Below are 20,361 nucleotides of genomic sequence, written 5' to 3' on the forward strand. Positions count from 1 at the left end.
CATACCTGACCAAGAAGCTTTCAAGTTTTGCAATTTTGACTGTGGAATCTCCTTCATTCAGTGTTTCCAAATGATCCCAAATAGCTTTAGCAATAGACCTATCTGATAATCCCATGATTTGTTGATCTGATAATGCACTCAAAAGTGCTTCTCTTGCTTTACAATCATTTTCCTCATCTTTAACCAAGGTAGTTGGACTGGGCTGACCAGGTACAGTAGCAGTGTAACCTTTCTTTGTAACTTCCCAGATGTCTTTACCAATGCAATTTAGATGTGTCTCCATTCTAATCTTCCATATGCCATAGTTGGTTCCATCAAGTTTAGGACTGTCCTTCCTGAAATAATTAGTAGACATTGGATCTCCTCAAGTTGTTAAACTTCTGCAAAATAGGACTAAGCTCTGATACCAATTGTTAGGTCCCGGAGACAACTGAGAGGGGGGGGGGGGGGGGTGAATCAGTTGTCAAATAAATTCAAACCAAAAACAACTTAACCAACTTAATGCTTAATACCGGTAATCCAGTTAAGTATGCCGGTAGTTTTAACAGTTAATTGCTATACCGGTAAAGATTAATGCATGAAACATAAACACAAAGTCATCCACAACACATGACACCAATATTTGTACGTGGAAACCCTGTAAGGGGAAAAACCACGGTGGGAAACCTTACCCACAATTAGATGATACTACTACAGATAGTAAGTGTACATAAATGGGGTCTGCACATGCAAAAAGGCCAACAGCCTAGAGCTCACTGCTCAATCACAAAATGGGAGTCACACTGACTACAGTTGGATGGTTAAATCCAATAAGAATGTACTGCACAAAATAGCATCTTCATATGCTAGATTCAGTACCGGTGTAATGCTGATATGCTTTCACAAAAACCTAGCTTCACCTTCAAATGATGTCTTGATGTATAGCTCTGCTTAATCTTGCATATACCTTCACACAATTCTTTTTTCGCATTCCACATTCGATCTTACATTTGTACCATAACCTAAGACCAATTTTAGTAGGTCGGCTCTACAAGATATTACAATAAAAACATTTTACAAATAATATAATATCCAATGCAATAATCGATTAAACATATCGGCTTAATGCATTTACAACAATAATTAATCATTTCCTTAGTGTGCCATGCTGATTTGGAAAAGATAAACCTGCCGGTGTAACCCTAGGTAACCCTGGACCTATTTGCCGGTAAAAGCAAATATGCAAATATGAATATACCAATGATTAATTCATTAAGATAAGATGTCCACACGATGCCTTCGATATTACCAAGTGTCTTCCATATCATTTCAAGTGTCGGTGATCATTATATCCTGCCGGTGAACTATATACCAATAACTGTGCAGTAGTTACTTGCTGGTTGGTGAATGCTGCTGGATCTCCAAAGTGCTAGTGTTTTAGTAGGTGTTGACATCAATGACAAAACTATACCAAAATACCAACAGGGTTTCCTCGCCAAAATATCTTGTGTTATGGTGTGCATTTATGCTGTCTTTGTTATTTCTCTTTACTGTACTATTACTTGTTTACTGATACATTACTTTGGGTTACAAAGTTATAAATAAGTTCGAATATTCCATAAACCGGTTAGACACTGATTCACCCGCCCCCCCCTCAGTGTCTTTGGGACTGTCATTGCATCTAACATTTCTAAGAAGGCTATGCCTATAGGGAGGAATACAGGTGAAATCTCTGAGACAGTGGTTGCAGACATTCATTCTCAGGATAATGATGTGTTGGTTTGGCATGACAAGGCAACGCAAGTGGAAGAGGGATGGATTTTTGTTAAGGGAAAGAAATCAAATTTCTCTATGCCTTCTTGTGAACATGACTCTCCGCTCCCACAAGAGTAGCTCTAAATGTAAATCTTGATGGTCCTTGGTTGGGGGCCAGTTTTAGGTCGGCTGTAAGCTTGTTTTTTTACAACTTTGTTTTAGGTTGGCTGGTTGCAAGCTGTTCTTTTTGTAGCTTTTTTTACCCATGGTTGTTCGTGCTTTCATGTTCTTTATGTTTGGACAACTTTTTGGTTCAGAGTTTCAGATCCTTTCAAAATCTGATTGTAAAGGGTTTCGGGTTCCTTCAAAACCTATTTTTGCTTTAATAAAAAACTTAGGATAAAGTTAAACTAATAATGCTACTAAAGTAAATATTTGAAATAAAATAAACAAAATAGTGGTGCTTAGCTCTAGGTTTGATGGTGTCAATCGATCCACCAATGTATTAGAAAATTAGGACTCGTCATAAGATTCCTCAAGATTAAGAATATTATTGTCTATTGTTCTGGTTCACTTCCACAACTATGAAATTGACTTTCACACTTATGGATCTAAACCTTGCATACAAATTTGAATCCAGACCAAAAATTCGAACTTTGATGATAATGACATCAAAAACTTGTTCATCTTGATATTTGAAACCTATGTTTAAAAAGGGTATTGTAAATAGACATTAATTATGAATCTACTAAGCTAGGGTTGTTCTCCCTTGTTCTTGTTACTAAGTCAATGATATTAAACAATGATAGAAAGCAATTGGTGGTCATGTATATGCCTAGATTGTTGATATAATGTAATTGATATCATATTCTTGTGAAAATGTAATACGTAAAAAAGATTTTCGCAATAGATCTTTAATTGTATCTTTTAGAACACAATAAGAATAGAGATATTCCTATTAGAATTCAAACTGTATAATTTTCAAGTTAAACTCATTGACCCATGTTTCATCAGTAGTGGTTCACAAGAACCCATCTCTCATGAGATTGAATGGAACACTTAAGACTCATTACATCAAGATGATGTTCATATAAATATTGTATCGTATCACAATTGAATCCTATAATATCACAATAAAAATATATAAATTATCTTTAAATATAACATATTTTAAGTCGATTGAGTGATTGAATCACCTTAAACTCCAATTTTAAAAGTAAAATTATTTTCATAACCACAAGTTAAAATTGAACTATCCTTTAAATTACACGAGGATGGTCTTGTCTTTAAAAGGGGGCTCAAAACGAAGGTAAGAAGTGTAGTGAATTTAGTTTTTTAGAGTGTTAACCAGAAATAATGTGAGGAGTTCATGGCTACGAGGCTTGCGTTTCCTACCGCTACCTTTACTGTCCAAGGGCTTGCTAGATTTTCATCATCGCCGGGAAAATTTGGTCCTCGTAACAATCACGCTGAAATCGCTAAGTGGCCATCGCCACCAGCAGCCAATCCCAATGTTAATGGCAATGATAACACAGAAAATTATCTTTATACAATCTTAACTGAGAAACGATGTAAATACAGCGGATATTGGGTTGATTATAAGCGCGAGGAAGTGGAGGCTTCGTCTGCACAACAGAGCGTCAAGAGGGATTCCCAAAGAATTTGCAGCATTCTGAATGAGGGTTTAGAAGATTACGATGCATTTGAACAGAAGCTGGCTCCCTTTATTTCTAGGCTCTCTCCAGAGCTTGTCTGCAGGGTGATAGGCAGCACTAGTATTAGTACTAGTGCCAGTGCCCGGCCTACAATGAGCTTCTTCTTTTGGGCGCAGCATCAGCCCGGTTACAGGCACAATTCTGCCACATTCGATGCAGCCATCCAGTTCGCTGCCAAAAGCCGTGATTTCCAACTCATGTCTACTCTGCTAAAAGAGTGTAAAAGATGGGGTTTTTCATTCACACCCAAAACCTTCTCGTTTGTTGCAGTGGAAGGGGGCGCCCTCAAATCTCCTATGCTGGGTGCGGTGCTCAGGTCGATTCATGAGATGAATAGATGGAATACAAGAGGGAAAAACCGTGATGCCTTCGATGCCCTTACTTCTACCCTTTGCAATGCCAATCACTTGGACGCCGCATTGGAGGTATGGAAGCCTACTTTTAACCTTAGCAATCTTTGTCCATACCACTTTTGTATTTGCCAAATTTGAATCATATTTTCCAATTTAGTTGTGGGGGTTAGGGTTTTGTACGCAAAAATTAACAAACTCTCCTACGAGTAAAATAAAAATTGACAAATTTTCCCACGAGTGAAATTGCTTTATTAGTTATTACTAATTGAGGTGAATCATCATTTTTCTGAGAATAATACCCAATTGACCAACATTACACTTTAATTTTTTTTCTATTGCAGGTGTTAAGAGGAATGGTTTCTGCAGGATTTTGTCTCACTGCCCATACATATAACATACTCGTGACTGCATTATGTAGAGAAGATAGATTAGATGATGCAAAACTGCTGATCAAACATATGAGGGATAAAGGCTCTTGCCCGACAACTATAACTTACAATAGGCTACTGAAAGCATACATTGAGAAGGATAGATTGAGAGAAGCATCTGAATTAGTGGACTCTATGACTGAGGCAGGTTGTACTGCCGATTCATTTACATATACACAACTCATTGATTTTGCTTGTAGAAACAGGCTGCCATATATGGGTCTGAAACTACTTCGTAAAATGGAATATTCTGGTTTTAAACCTATGCAAGCTGCCTACAATACTCTTGTTAAGTGCTTCGAATCCTTGGGACAGTTTGATGAAGCTGACAAGCTAATTGCTGAGTCAGAAAAAAAAGGCTATGAAAATACTGCTTGACGATTTTGTTGATGAAATGGAAAACTCTACAATGTAATTTCATGCTACCCAAGCAACAGGGTTCTAGAAAACAAACAAGATCAAAGGAAAAAGAAGAAGCAGCAAACGCTATAGAAACCATCAGGTTGGGTACTCATTTTCCTGTCCTAGAATGTTTTTCAGCTATTGCATATTTTTGCAAGCTTTAATATTGTTGTGTGGAAGATTTGGAAACTTTGTCACTTAAACCAAAACCAGTTCTGGGGGACAAATGCCATTTTAGTGCCATTTCTGTTTTTTAAGGGAGAGACAGCTAAAATGCCACTGTTTTGCATTTATTTCTTCTTATTCAGGCTGTTAGCCATTTCCCACTGTTCTTTTTTACTCTATCTGTCTATATTTATTATACACCAGGTTTCTCCTGATTGCCTCCTCATCTGTTCCCTGTTTCTAATATTCTCATTTCCATAGTTTTCAAGTGGTTAAACTTATTTCTGCACTTGTTTGGACCAAAATTTATTTATAATAAGTAATCTGCTCCTGCTTCTGAATAGATTGCCATTTCCTTTGGAAGTAACTTTTATTCTGTACTTTGATAGGGTGAACTTCACAGCAGCATTTAGATAATTTGTTCTTCTCAAAGGTTAGGGTTGGTATTCTTTCAACAATTTTTATATAATATACATGCGACATTCAATTAAGTAATGACTAATTCTGTTTTGAGCTTTTTTTTTTTCAGGTTCTTACAGGTGAGTTTGATTGGGTTTTTAATTGGAAGGAAAGTTTGCGACTTCTTATGACCTTAGAAACATGGACTAGAGAAGCATTGTTACCTTTATCCAATTCCAATGAGCTGTGATATAAGCATGGTTTGGAGCAATCTGCTTGAAATGGAAATATTATCAAATAATGATTTTCTTGAACTACATTTCAAATATATGTCATTCTGAATCAAGGTGAATGTAATTATTGTATTCACAGATATTTATCTATTATGGAAATATATTGAATGGTAGCAAAAGAAAATATGGATAAACTGTACAACCGACTTTTTTCCTTCACTCTTTTCCTTAGCATAACATGGCAGTCTGCTGAAAGAGAAGTCTGTAATTTTGATCTGCGCTATGTTTCAAGCTTCAACATTTAGTTGATTCTTCGTGTGAAGGACAGAATAGACTTTTCTGGAAGCTTTAGTTATTCCTTCTTTAAATGTTCTTAGAACTACTGAATGATTGCAATTTGCTACTGTGCCATTATGTCTTCATTTACAATGTTCTTGGCAATGATTGTATAATTGATATAAATCAGAATTTGGGATTTTTGATGGATTGTTTCTTTACATCCCCCTAGTCCATTGTTGGCCATGACTTGGACAATATCTAAATCTTGAAAATCCTTTTGTACGTATGACACAATTTTAAATGTTACAGTTTCATGCTACAGATTCCAAATTAATTTATTGAAATGGAATAATGCCAATTTGGAGCTGTTTTTCATGAAATCACTACTTTCTTTGCTAGTGATATTTCTAAGGCTCTTCCAGGATTACTGAAAAATATTTCAAGGTTGTTAAAGTTGCATGCATTTCTCAACACTCTCTAGTCTGAAAATTGAACAAGTTAAATTACTGAAACCAAAACAGTGTTTTATGAGGGGAGCGTCACATGGGATCTCATATGTGATTCTTGCACCCTAGCATTTCAGGGACAGGGAGATGAGCTGGGAGAGGCCCTTTCACTGTTCTTTAAAGTGCTGGGAATGACCTGGGGATATCGATCCTAATTAGGAATGCCCACTCATTGAGAAGTGGAGGATACAAAACAGAAAAGGCCAAGCCCCAAACTGATGTACTTTTTGATTGTTTAGGTTTTCAATTACCATTAGTTTCATAACACATATGATAGGATGGATGATGTGGTAGTGTTGTGACCTTTTCACACATCACCCCATTGCAAATGGGGACACTCCTTGTTTCCTGCTTTCTAGGGTTTTTTTAGAGCCTCACAACCTTCTCGACACCATTTTGTCAATTTTGAAATGTCCGAATTTTGGAAGTCATAAGTCAGTCTGTGCAGACCATGGTCAGTACAGAGTCTAGACATTGTCAATGTGCCTAGAAAGTCCAAAAGACGAAGATTGCAATTGATTTGGGTCAATTTGGACAACTTTCTATTTTTGAAAGTTTTGCTTTTTCCTATTTTTTAGGAAGTTTCATTTTTGGCACTTTAAGTGCGATCCCTGAAATGAGTATTTTTAGAAAGTTTCATTTTTGGCACTTTAAGCGCGATCCCCGAAATGAATATTTTTAGAAAAATTTTCCTATTTTTTAGGGGTGCTTGCTTTTTTCTATTTTTGGAAAGGGGATCTAGGGTTTGCATTATTGGCTCTTTGTTACACTGAAAATGACTGACAAATTCCTTCAAATTTCAAGTTTTGTCTAAAAAAGCCAAGTTCCTAAATTTTAGGGATCTGGAGGAATTCGAAGGTTAAATGGGGTATGAATTTCAAATTTTAAGAAGATCCAAGTTGAAATGTACAAGTTATGAGGATTTTGAATCTGGCTTCTATGAAGATCATCTCTCTCCAAGTCTGCCCAACAATGAGGTTCATATGGTCTAACATCTTTCCAAGTCCGCCTACCCTTGGTGCATCAGATTCATGGTCCGCCTTGAAGATGGCATGGAGAGTATGTGTAGTGCAAGAGTATGTCAAAGTCCGCCTTAACTTGGTGCAAAGAAGTCATGAAGTTCGCCTTCATGGTGCATAAGATGAATGAACTCCGCCCTTGGTCATGGGAAGAAGGAAGTCCGCCTAGGACTAACTTGCATTGGGTAATAACATTGATAAAGTCCGCCCAATGACATGATATGTAGTGCATAGATCTCATAAAGTCCGCCCTTGATTGGATAAGGTGCAAAGACATTGATGAAGTCCGCCTTAGGAAGGGGATAGAAGGTGCATGAAGTTGATGAAGTCTGCCCTAGGAAGGGGATAGAAGGTGCATGAAGTTGATAAAGTCCGCCTTAAACATGAGGAATGGTGCACAACTCAAGTGAAGTCCGCCCTTCATTACTTGCAATTGGAAGCTAAGTCAATGAAGTTTGCCTAGATTGTGAGAAATGAGTTTGAGCAAGTCCGCCTTCATGAGAAAATTGCTAAATCAGGAGCTAAGGAATATTCTCATAAGCTGGTAGTGTTAAGATGATCAATTGGGCAAAGATCATAAGTGACAATTTAGATGATCAATTGAAAAATTTGGAGAAGAGTGGAACAATTTATATGAGTTCCTATTTGATCTATTCTTTAGCTCAAACATACAGATACAGAGGCCTTGTGTGTAGAGGAGCTGTTGGATAGAAAGAGAACCAGTTCGTTGTCTATGATTGTTATCCATAACTGCACCTGGAGGAGAAGTTTCATTTAAAGAGAGTCAATGATGCATTCCTTATGCATATCACAAGAACTTTTCAAGGAGGTCTTCATCAGAGGTTATCTCAAGAGTCAAAAGATTTGATTAGTAGGTTTGGGTATTGGTATATCCAATATCCCAGGTTCACCTACTTGAGCATCCAAGGATTCTCTGGACAACCGTACAAACTGCCCATATTCCTTACAAACAAAATGATACTACTTGAGGTAGTAAGACAATTGTGTAATGTCCCCTTCCTTGTGATGATGCATTCAGTGGTCCATTGGTCTATTCCGGAGACCCGTAGGCTATGTGGAAAGGTGAATTAGGGTTTCCATGCTCTTTGGAGTTCCGACCAAGCTTGTCAGGGGTGGAATGTGAACTTACTATTTTTAGTAAGTTAGGGTTTGGCTATCAGGATGGTGCAGAGTTGCTAAGCTTGCCAATCTCTTTCTTTGGTTGCGAAGACCATGATTTTCAGAGCATTATTTCATGACTTACTATTTTTAGTAAGTGGCAGTTTGGGCATTCTATTTTTGGTAGTCTTGGATTTGGTCCTGTTCCAGCACACTTCAGTGATCCTCATTGTTTAGCCTCATCTGGATTTTGTTGATAATCAGTACTGGAGCTATAAGCGATTTAATTAAATATTATTTCTTATCCTAAGGTTATTATTTAATTATTTTTATTACTGATTGATGTTATGGGGAATTGTGCAGAAATTAATATTTTTCCCAAGTCTTGCTTGGGCGAATTATTTGATGGATATTGGGAGACTTTATTTTCGATATACTTCAAAGTTATATCATGCCAAAATCGTGGTCTTCTTCCTAAGCGCGGTTTTTGGACTTGGGAAGTGGACGCCATTCTTGGGTCCACCACATGAAATGAAATGCAGTTTGAATGAGGAGAATTTGGAGGCAATTTCATTTGAATTCCAGACTTGAAAAACTATATAAACAGGTGACTGACTCCTCATTTGGTATCCAGAGAAAATATATCATTATGTTGTTGGAATGACTCCAGACTTCTTCGAGGGTGAATACCTCTTAGATTTTTCCTTCCTGTTTCGAGTGTGAGACATCACTCCTAGCTGTGGTCCAAAGTGGTGAGCTATTTGGTGACTTTTGGGTGTGTTGGTGAAGAGTTGTGTGCTGCTATGTTTTTTGGTGTTGGCTGGAAGTGTATTTTGCTCGTAGCTATCTGCGTGTCGACTGCATCGTTCTGAGTGAAGGCTCGTTGGAAACGTATCAGAGAGACAATACTTCTCCTACATTTGTGTGGCATTTGGAGAACTCTCCAATTTATAGTTGCAAATCTAAATATTCAGCCAAAACTCCATTTCTAGAATTGCCTTGGGTTGAGTGCATCACCTCTGCTGCTCTCCAGTCATAGTTTCAAGGTATTGATTTGATTGTTTATGTTATACGCTTCATTTGCATTTGGTTTGGCATGACTCCATTCAGTTTTGAGAGAGTTATGAACATTTTAGTGGTTTTTGGAATGGTTGGTTCTGCGTTTCCTTGTCTTTGATTTCAGAATAGCAAGTAGTGTTGTGGTGAGAATGTGTTATTGAATTCTTGAGATATGTACTTCATTCTATCTTCTCTCACATCTCTATCTTTGTAAGAATTGCTTCAGTAGTACTAACCAATTCATTCTATGTTGCATTTCCCGCTGAACAAGTGGAAGAGGATGGCATAGCCGCCTGTATGTCTTGTAATTCAGCTTTGTCCTCCCACTGAGCAAGTGGTCAAGTGATATTGTCCTCCCGCTGAAATATGCAGATGAGTGATGGTTCTATGTAAAAGTCCTCCCACTGCATAAGCGGTAGAGTGATTTGGTAATGTTATGCTCTTGTTTCCTTGTCTGGTTTATTGCCAAGTTCTTGTTCTTCATCCCATTGAAAAGTGGAAGGGTTACTGCCACCCATTATTGTATTTGCATTGTAATTTCCAGCGGATTAGTGAGCTAACGAACCCCTTATCATTGTATGCTCTCACCTTCGCACATTGGGCTCTTGGTTATTAGAAAGTGGAAGGGTTACTTTCAATAGTATTGGGATTATATTTCCTAACTTTAACGGGTGCATTGTAATATTTGTTGTGCTCAAAAACTGAAAAAAAATGTGGGAATATTACAAATTGGAAAATTTTATAAATGTGCAAAGAGGAAAACAAAAGACAAGAGCGTCTTTTCAACTCACTATTGGAAATGGATTGGAGACCTGTCCATCAGCACAAGCTGCCACACATGCCGACAAGGAGATTAAATGGTACCCAATCTTTCAATATCAAGCCAGGAGTCATTTTGATCCTTTTCATCGAAAGGAAAAGGTGAATGAAGTAAAGTTTGAGCACAGGCCGAACCTCGAGAACTATTGGGCTAACACTACTGATAACTTTGATGTGAGAAGGAGACTGTGGTCCAGAATTCCATTGAACCCGATCAGGGCATTTGAGGTATTCTGAGTGGCTGACCAAATTGAAGAAGAGAATGAATTCGAGCAACCACATTATGCCACCCTGAAGAATGAACCTCTTGCTCTAGTTGACTGGATAGATTCTAAAAGATATGACTTGGGTGATCTTATGAGACCTGCGATCAAATATTGCAAATGGTGGGCAACTTAGAGAACAAAAGAGCTCAAAGCAAGGAACGTTGCCTTCACCTATGATCTCATGGGGACTGATGAGTCCATGTCTTCGAATCGTTGTGTTACATCCAGTGGTCCAAGGAATCCAGAAAGTTTTGGATCGAGGAAGAGGAAGGAGCCCACTGAGAACTCAATAAGAGCACAAGGAAAAAAGATTACTGGAGAGGTAGATATGAGTAGATGACATAAATCAAATGAAGGTCCTTCAACTATAAGTGTTTCATCCATCGCTCCAGTTAGAGTTTTAATTGATAAGCAAGAATTGGACAATGAAATGAGAGGCAATGAGATGAGGGTTCCTTCTCCCATAATTGAAGAAATCATGGAGGAACCCATTCAGGAACCCATTATCACCAAGGTTGTAGAGGTTGAGAACCCTGTACCTGAGACATAATTCCTAGATGGCATAGTCACTGCGCCAAAAGGAGTTGAAGATAATTTTGATGAAAGTGGTATGGAACAATCAACCATCCCTAATTGGTTGAAGGAGAGGATGAAATCCAAGGTTCTCGAGAAAGTTCACCAAGTAGATAACACAGTGACACTCTTGGCTAAATTAGATAAATCAAGTGAGACCACTTGAGCCGACCAAGAAGTTTTCTTTAATTCAAAGCAACGGTGCATGATTCAAATCAGTTCAAGCAGCAATGCCAAGAGTAGATAAAGCTAAGGACAATATCACTCTTGAGGAATATGAGGTCACTACCATAAGACTGGGTAAGACCACTAAGATCCAAGAGGTCCAGGAATTTGACGATTCTTGCAATACCATGAAGGAGAGGATAAACAAGGAAGTTGAAAAGAGAAAGAAGTTAGAGGCTGAAAATGAGCAATGGAAGAAATATGTCCAACACCTAACAAATCCTATTGATCGAGAGGATGACTCCACCCATGTCCCTTCTACAAGAATCAATGAAAAATTATGAAGACATGAAGGCCTCTTTCAGAGAAGTCAAAGGATGGACTTCTGATGCCTTGGAGCATGTTGGCGTACTTGTTGAGAACCTAGTATCGGCATATGATTCCACCTCTTCCTTATTGAGCAGAATCCAGGACATAGCTGAAGCTTGGGAGGATATTGAAGAAATACATAACAGGATAATCCCATGCTTGAAGACCATCAGAGGGATTTCCCAATAGGATCTAGTAGATGGAAAAGTCATTCAACCCGGTGACATATATGATTTCAGCACTTGGTACTTTGCTTTGACAACCAGGGTTGGATCTTTAAGGAAATAAGAAGCTAAGTGTTTGAATATAAAAAAGACTCAGAAATATCCAGGAAAAAGTCTTCCTCGTGGCAGCCGAGATACTGCAGCAAGATGAAGTGCGAGAGAAACATTTGCATGCAGAGAATTTGAGGGCCAAGATTCAAGGGAACTTATTCAAAGTTTCAGGGTTGATTCTCAAGGATGATCTCACTAGGATTTCGAGATTCTGACTCATTGATGAGAACTTCCTAACACAAGGAGTTAACTGGGAGAATACTCTCGACACATGTACTGATGACATGGACATGGTTGATTACCAAATTGGCAGCTTGCCACATGTCACCATGGAGGAGGTTCGACCACTTATATCTAGATACATTGAATTTGCAGCTTCCCAGAAAAGAAATTAGAAAAGAAATTAGACATCCACTTCACTGAGATTAGCAGTTGTGCCACTTGTCCTGTTTTCTTTTCTTCAAACTAACAGAGTTTTTGGAAACCCTAATTAGGGTTTTGATCTTTTAATCTGGGCCCTTGATCACTATTCGATCTCAGTCGTTCAAAACTTTTGTGTGCCTATATAAGGTTTCCTCCTCTCATTTGGAGAGTGTGAGGTTTTTGAAACATTTTTGCGAGAAGGTCATTTTGGATAATATAGTGCTTGTGTGCTTTTTAGGCTTTGTAATCCCTATTATCTGAATGATTGGCAAGGTTTTCAATTTCTTCAACACAATAGATTAGAATTTACTTCAAGTTTTTAGATTGAATGCAAGAGTTGATAAGTATTGATTTGTGGTGTATCTCCGCTCGTACTTTTAATGGGTAGATGATTTTTGTTCATTGTGTAAAGTTGGTCTGAGCTTTCCTTTTTGCATGCTTAACTTTCAATTATAAGCACATCCCTTGAAGATTGCATCTGCTTTGTGTAGTTGTCCTAAGCGAGGCAAAGCAAAGTGTGGTTATTGAGTTCACTTTGTCAATGTCGTCTCCTAAATTCCTAGGAGTAGAGTAGATCTTCTAAACCCTTATCCTTTTGTCCCTTTTTTTGAAAGTCTAAAACTGAAAATTAAAAAAAAAATGGAGAGAAAAGAGAGAGAAGAAAGAGCATCTATTGTCAAATTTGTCTAAGTCCTAAATTCATGAACCATTTTACGTAAGTCCCCCTTGTATTTCAGCAATACATCACCAAAGTATCTACCCAACACAAAGTTGCTTGTTCACATATATAAACCTTGGAGTCACTGTATGGTCTTTCTTATGCAATCTTGGCATACGTAGTGATTTTGATCAAGAGAGCGTAGAATGTCCTAGACATTTTGTTCTAATGTTCGGTGAATGATAAAACATACACCAACAAGTAGCACACATGCAGGTAAAAAATATTCTCTTTTGCAGTTCACTTATGTACTACTTCACAAACAACACCTTTATTTGCAACTAAGAAAGCTAGCATCAAAATTCATGTTTTGATTCTGGTGTTTGATTGAGCATCCAATTGAGCCAAGTCTAGTTGAGCTTCCAATTACCAAAAGTTGATACTGACATCTTGTTTACCTAGCCTAGCCTTGATCAGTTTATGATCTTATCTTACACTTCTAGAATGACATTATGTTTGAATTCATGATCAAATATTTTGAGGCCCATTTACCTTATGCAACCTCTTGAAATTTTGCTCGCCTCTCCATTTGTTCCTCAAACGTGCCTCCACATTCCCCCATCCGTGTGTACAAGAAATTTCTTGAAACATTCAACACATACCAAGAGAGTCAACTAGATCTAAAGCTATCATTTGATAACTAATTCTGCTAATCTACTCTCGTACATGTTCCTTCATATAATTGAAGAAAACTGTTTTCCTTTTAACCTAGTTTCCAAGAAATTTAAAGGCTACTACTCATGCAAGTTTCATAAGTTCAAGGTAAATTTGAATTATTTTTTCAAGGTTTTAAATTTTACTCAATTCAGTAAACTAATAATAGATGTGGAATATCATGCTACATTAAGTGCGGAATATCATGTTACTTTTTTGTATTTTTATGAGTATAAATTCTTTACTTTTTGATTGGCAAACATGATCATGTCGAAGTGCAAGGAATAAAGGTGCATTATCCCTCCCCTTTATGTTTTGACCTCTACTTTTGGCATCATCACAAATACAACTATGCTTGTTTTGTCTTGTTTTGGTATGCAAACAAATGTGTATTGGTTAAATTGTAAAAGGTTCAGTGCTTTGCAGTCATCTACCCTAATTTCAAACTCCAAATTTCCTCTTCTTGAGGCCAACCCTTTTGGATTACAAGGATAGATCTGCACTGTAGTTTTGTACCCCTTGTTTCAAACTCAAAAATTTCCACTCCCAAGACCCCAATAGTAATCAGAATCTAACTGTTACACATTGTCTTGTGTGCCAAAACACTTGACTTGAGCATCAAAAATCTTGAATTCAAGGACACTCCTAGGTCACTACTACACATCATATTCCATAGGATTAGATCAAAAGTATCATAGTGCACTTGCATTAGCATTACATTGAAATTTTATGCAATTAATACTTGCTTGATGTTTCTTTTCTTATCATGCATTGGATAAAGGGGCTGACATGTCATAAAAGAAGTTATAAGTCTTCTCTTTACAAACAATAGTTTTCCAAGATGCTTTTTAGAACCATCCCATTTTCAAACACAATCATTGCAAGCAAATAGGTGTGGAAGAGTAGAACAATAGAGGGAAGATCCACACCAGGACATATCATTGCGGTAGTAACTTGCAAATATAACCATCCTAGAGCAGTCCATAATCACTATCAATCTAGGTAGCGCATATTTGATATAAGAATCCAAATCCCAATTTTTATGTGTAATGCACATCAAAATATTTTTTGTTGACTTCATCAAAAGTGACAAATACAACAAATCCACTTCCAACCCAACAACTAACATTGTTAGCTCTTAGTTAATTTAGGTGTGGTTGCCTCTAGTGCATTTATTATTAGGTTAGACATCTAAATTAATTGTCAGTTGTCTTTTTGTAAAGGTGAAAAATGTATCCACAATGATTTTTCCCATTTGTATTGGACACATTTTGATTGTTTGTCCAAAACACAATAAATTGGTATCTAATGAACATTTTTTTGTTCTAGGATTCGAATACAAGTTATACAACCCATACCTTATTAGATTTGAGTTTCTATCCTTAAATGTTCTAGACCCATTCTTCATAGTCCTAGGGAAAACTAGTCAAATTGAACCTAGTTCATAATTTTAGTTACGATTTTGACCTAAAATTTTAAAAAATTCAAATTTAATTAATGGGCTGAAATCAACTCCTATTTAGTCATTGCATCTCGACAAATCTAAAATGTTAAACTTATGGTGTTGGCAATTGACACTCATCCGGTAAGGGTTAATAGCATTATGGGTTGTCATTGATGGCAACTCATCATCTCAGGGTAAGAGGTTTCATTGTTTGGTTAACCGATATTCATTGCACTTAACCAGTATTAGTATTCACATTGCTTCACACCAGCACTGGCACCAACACCAACTTTCACTGCATCCTGACTAACTCTTCATCTTGGTAACATGTCCTGATCCCGATAACGTGTATATGGAACCCGGTAATGGATAGGACCCGACTAAGGAAATATTTTGGTCCCGATTATGTCTTCATGGATTTTGGTAGTAACGTGTGATGGCCGACATGGTCATTAGATTTATGTTTGATTTTCATTATGTTCTAGCATCTGACTTGTTTATATTTCTCATTGAAGCCAACATGGTTAAGATAGAAGGATATTTAAGAAGATCACCTCAATGATAGATTAGATATGTAATGGAATGGAATGCGAACTTCTGATTGCGAATATTTCAATGAGTTTTGGTATGCATTTTGGTCAACGATTGGAAGCGATTGTGTGTAGTTTCATGTGAACAACATAACCAGTAGCAGAACAAAGCATCATATAACCGGTATACAAAGGATATCAGAGCATTCATTGGAAATTATCCAACATGATCAAATGCTATTTATAAATTCATTTTCATTTGTAAACACTTATAAATGTTCTGTAAGTCAGTGATACTTCCTATTTTGTGTTTGAGCAGTGAGCTCTAGGCGGTTGGCCTTTCTGCATGTGTAGACCCTCTTATGTAATATTTGTATACCTTGATCAAGCATATAGATATTGTGGGTATCAACCCCACCATGGTTTTTCCCTTTGCAGGGTTTTCCATGTATAAATCTTGGTGTTATGGTGCTACCTTTCTTTGTGTTATTTGGTGTATGCATTCTAATTTTATTTACAGTTAACCGGTTAATAAGAAATAAGTTCAAAACTAACTTTGCTAGTAGAACATTGATTCACCCCCCTCTCAGTGTTTTTGGATTCCAACAATTGGTATCAGAGCTTGGTTCCTCAGAAGAAGTTTAACCACTTGAGGAAGATCCAGAATTTGGAATCAATGGAAACTGGTCTACAACAACAACTCAGACTTGCTCTTGAAGATATTGATAATGGGCAGATGGAGAACATTAAACTGAAAAGTGAATTGAAGCAAGCCAGAGAACGCATCATTTCATTGCAAGGAAATCTTTCAGCTATCAAGGCTAAGAGGAAGGAACTTGTGATCAATTGCAAAATCAGAACAATGACGAGGAAGATGCTATGAAGGATCATTGTCAGAAGCTCACTCAGGAGAACACTATCTTGAAGAATGAGATGCAAGCCCTAACTATGAGAATGTGCTAGGAAATTGTGGACATAAAGAAAAATGAAGAAAATGTAGCTCAAACATTGAATGATAGATATGAGGAATGCAACAGATTGATTCATGAGAATGATATGCTAAAACTTGAATTGGTCCAGTCCCGAAACAATGAACAGGAACTTGAAAGACAGATTATAATCATGAGAGATGATTTGTTCACTGCTAATGAGTACAAAGACAAGTTCAAGGATAGCTCTACTAAAATTGATGAAATGCTGAAGAATCAGAGAAATGCTAATGACAAAAGAGGTATTGGTTATGAAGAAGGAAAAAGCTCTGGTACTACACAACAAAATCAATCATTTGGACAGAAGCAGAATCATGTCAACCGGAACTAGAAATCACCAGTAAGACAACCTAATGCTCACAAATTCAATGGTACATGCTTTATTTGTAATAAATATGGTCATATGTCTAGTCAGTGCAGAAATAGGAATAATCAGAACAATACATCATTCACCGGTCTTGGAAATGTGAGATGTCATGCATGTAGTAGATTTGGACATATGGCTAACCAATGCAGATCAAAAGGAAATCAAGGAAATCAAGGGCTTAACAAGGCAATTCAAAAAAACAATATTGTCTATTATGCATGCAACAAGATTGAGCATATTGCTAAATATTGCAGAAGTAAGAATCCATCGACAACTAATGGAAATACAGATGAGAAGGGAAAGGCAAAAGTAGAAGATATCAGGAAGTAACATGAGATGAGATGGGTTAGAATATCTGATACACCACTGACAAAAAAAATGGTAGAAACATTTGGTCCCTGTACAAGCAACAGATACAACCAGTAACTACGACACTCGGTCTTAGGGGTAGACAAATCATTGAAGATCATGCAAATACACCGGATTAGGTCTATAGTCAGAAGATTCTGATTGTGGATGGATACCGAGGAGATTTCAGTGGTTTACTAGAATCTACTTGCAGATCATGTGAACCGGTCAAGCCTAACCGATAACATTTATGACAATGAAAATTAGGATTAACGACGATAAAAGAGAAAAGTAAAGTTATTTTCTTCACACAACGATCAAGTATTCAAGTGAGTGAATTTCCAGAGCATTTCAAAGTTCTAGGGCAATTTCAGCGAGCACTTTCTTTCAAGCAATATGATCTCTCGGTAGCATTTTCGGGGTATTTTCGTGTTTGCAGAAAGCCTAGTTTTGTGTTTGGTTAGAATGGCTTCATCTTCATGCAACATCAATACTCCCTTGGTGGTTGAGATCAAGAACTTCCCTCATCCCATTTTCAAAAATCATTCGTACAAATCCTTTTTAGATGAGCCATTGGGCGCATTTTAACAAGTTTTTCATGGAGTTCTTCACACTGAGGATATTAGGGCATACATCCACTATAACATTGAAGAACTTGGCAGATATGAGCTGTCCTGTCTTTTCATCAAAAAGCTAATCACTGACAACCAGTTGAAACCGGAATTTGCACACTTGCAGAGGACGGGTTTCACACAGTTTATGGATTTCCTGATTTTTGATGAGGCAGAATGGGTATGCTATTTTGAGCCACATTCATGGAGAGTTTATCTGGTTGGACTGCCCGTACAAGATTATAGAAGAAGTCATCAAGAATGTTACCTATCTTCACAAAATCGGAGGTGTTCCCGACACTAGATGTAAGTTATCCAACATTGAGCTTAATAAACTTACCGACACAACCTTTGATGGAAGATCTATGAGGGTAGATGATGTCAGGGACATAGATGTGAAATTTGAAGCGATGATTATCGGTTACAAGGTTTACTAGTCAAATCGGTTAAACCCTGTCTCTGGTAACAACATTTTGGTGGCACATCAAATGGTTAAGGAGGATGCCCATTATGATCTATGCAGTGTAATGTTAAAAGAACTCTTGAATAACCTGTAGAAGATCAAGCAAGACAAAAAGAATACCTTCCGGTATGGATCCTTTATTATTTGTTTAGTATTTTACTTTTTGGGAACTATTCCCAGTTTTGGAAAGACTCAGCGGGCTTTTGACCGCCAGGTAGCAACACAAATTGCTCAAATTTTAGATAGGCAAGGGGATAAGAATAGTAAAGCCAATTTATGGGAATTTTTCAAAACATTTCAAGAGAAAATGAAAAATGGGTCTCAGATTCCTAAATCTATTGTAGAAAAATATAAGGACACAATTTGTTTTATGATAGATAAAGATGAATGTATGATGGAGGTTGTGCAACCTAGAACAATTTGGATAATGCCTATGGGATATGAGGTTGAGGAAACTACACTGGATGCCTATGCACAACATCTATTGCAGGCGCTGGTAGATGAAAAGGAAGAGAAATTTTGTACTGCTAAGGAGAAAGGACTTAAAGTTCATCAAGAACAGGTAGCTCTGATAATCCAAAAGAAGATGACCAGGCTAGCAACATAAACATTGATAAGTGAAGGTGCTGACAAGACTAAGGTTGAGCAACATGTCAAAATTTTGGAGGAATAGAGGAAGAAAGAGTTGAAGCAAAAGAGAAAAGAGGAAAGGGAAGCTCAAAAAGTAGCTCAGGCCACACCCAATGTGATCCTAGTTACATCAGAAACTTCCAAACAACCGGAAGAATCTTCAGCTGAGCCTGCTAGTCAGACATCGGTAGAGCCACCCAAGAATAAGTCTAAGGTGACCCAACAATATATGACTTCTTCTTCTAAAGAAATAGAATCTGATACAGAGATTAAGGAGGTTCCTAAGAATAAAGACATTTTTGTCAGAGTGGTGAGGGAGAAGAAAGAAGAACAAAAGCCTAAACCAGTCAAGGTGACTCCTCGAAAGCCAAAAATCACTATTGTGCACAAGAGGAAGCCCAAATCTGATGAGAAACCCAAACCTGAACCTAAAAGGAGAGCCGGTAAGAAAAAGATGAACACACAAGATTTTATTGAACATATAGTAAATGATGGTAACTTAGATAATATTTGTTCATTCTTTGACAATTTTGATGAGGAGGACAAGAAGCAAGTAGAAGAGGCTATTCTTTTATATCTTGATTCATTTAGTAGGGCATTGATAGAATTGGAGAAAGTTTTTCCTAAGGAGTTATATGACAAGTTAGAAGTTAGAAAGCTACATGCGTAGTCCTTGGATAGGCAGATTAAGGAGACCAAATTGGTCAATCTTTGTCCTTCAATAACTCCTCGAGAAATGGATGATTTAATTAATAAAATCAGATCATCAGAATTCAACCCCAAGTATAGAATAAACAGTCTCTTGTTGGACAGACTAGAAGAAATTAGAAAGGAAATAATTGATATATGGGTAAGAATTCTTTTGGGTCTAGGCTATGAGTTAAGTTCCAGTTTTGTGCAATCCCAGAATATTCAGTTGCCTAAGGATAAGCAACCGACAAATAAGAAAACTGTAGATATTGAGAAACTGGCAAGCACTCAATCAGATACCACTGTACCGGTTATTGAGTCACATTTTGAAATAGAGGACATCCCGACAGATAATGTATAGATAAAAAAGGATATAGAAGTAGATGTAATTAAGGATAAAGGTGTAGAGGATACTCAATTTTTGGATGAGGCACCAAGTGGTGAAGCCACCGGTGCACATGAGCTAAAGGATTCAGAGGTTATCTCACCGACTGATAAGGGTAAGGAGACTGTGGTGGATCTCTCCTCTAGCTTGGCAAATGACACTTCTGCCATTGTAAAGGGAATTTACCACAAATTTCCATCATTTTTGACAAACCCTACCATAAAATGTCAC

The 20,361-nt window shown here is 37.3% G+C and overlaps 2 protein-coding genes across 3 annotated transcripts; both read left to right on the top strand.

The window, feature by feature from the left end:
- Nucleotides 1-3,030: 3,030 nt before the first annotated feature.
- On the top strand, nt 3,031-5,853 carry LOC131031616 (pentatricopeptide repeat-containing protein At3g53700, chloroplastic). Of its 2 annotated transcripts, XM_057962781.2 has the most exons (4): nt 3,031-3,874; nt 4,144-4,732; nt 5,187-5,230; nt 5,327-5,853. In XM_057962781.2, the coding sequence occupies exons 1-2, from the start codon at nt 3,104-3,106 to the stop codon at nt 4,606-4,608; spliced, it is 1,236 nt and encodes a 411-aa protein (XP_057818764.2). In that variant the 5' UTR covers nt 3,031-3,103; the 3' UTR covers nt 4,609-4,732; nt 5,187-5,230; nt 5,327-5,853. The 2 variants fall into 2 exon arrangements, with proteins under 2 accessions (XP_057818764.2, XP_057818763.2); XM_057962780.2 differs by lacking the exon at nt 5,187-5,230 and having other exon boundaries at nt 5,327-5,849.
- Nucleotides 5,854-16,323: 10,470 nt separating this feature from the next.
- Nucleotides 16,324-19,725, top strand: LOC131862125 (uncharacterized). Its single transcript, XM_059214978.1, has 3 exons — nt 16,324-16,485; nt 18,520-18,987; nt 19,099-19,725. Exons 1-3 carry the CDS (start codon nt 16,324-16,326, stop codon nt 19,723-19,725), a joined length of 1,257 nt encoding a protein of 418 aa, XP_059070961.1.
- The last annotated feature ends 636 nt before the right edge of the window (nt 19,726-20,361 follow it).

This window comes from Cryptomeria japonica, chromosome 2, assembly GCF_030272615.1.
Source record: "Cryptomeria japonica chromosome 2, Sugi_1.0, whole genome shotgun sequence".
Classification (NCBI taxonomy): domain Eukaryota; kingdom Viridiplantae; phylum Streptophyta; class Pinopsida; order Cupressales; family Cupressaceae; genus Cryptomeria; species Cryptomeria japonica.

What these genes read in the sequence shown, in the direction of transcription:
- LOC131031616 (XM_057962781.2), top strand. Translation starts at nt 3,104, where the DNA reads ATGGCTACGAGGCTTGCGTTTCCTACCGCTACCTTTACTGTCCAAGGG. An exon ending in ACTTGGACGCCGCATTGGAG is followed by an intron (nt 3,875 to 4,143) that starts GTATGGAAGCCT and finishes TTTCTATTGCAG; the next exon opens with GTGTTAAGAGGAATGGTTTC.
- LOC131862125 (XM_059214978.1), top strand. Translation starts at nt 16,324, where the DNA reads ATGGAAACTGGTCTACAACAACAACTCAGACTTGCTCTTGAAGATATT. An exon ending in AGGCTAAGAGGAAGGAACTT is followed by an intron (nt 16,486 to 18,519) that starts GTGATCAATTGC and finishes AATAACCTGTAG; the next exon opens with AAGATCAAGCAAGACAAAAA. An exon ending in TTAAAGTTCATCAAGAACAG is followed by an intron (nt 18,988 to 19,098) that starts GTAGCTCTGATA and finishes TTGGAGGAATAG; the next exon opens with AGGAAGAAAGAGTTGAAGCA.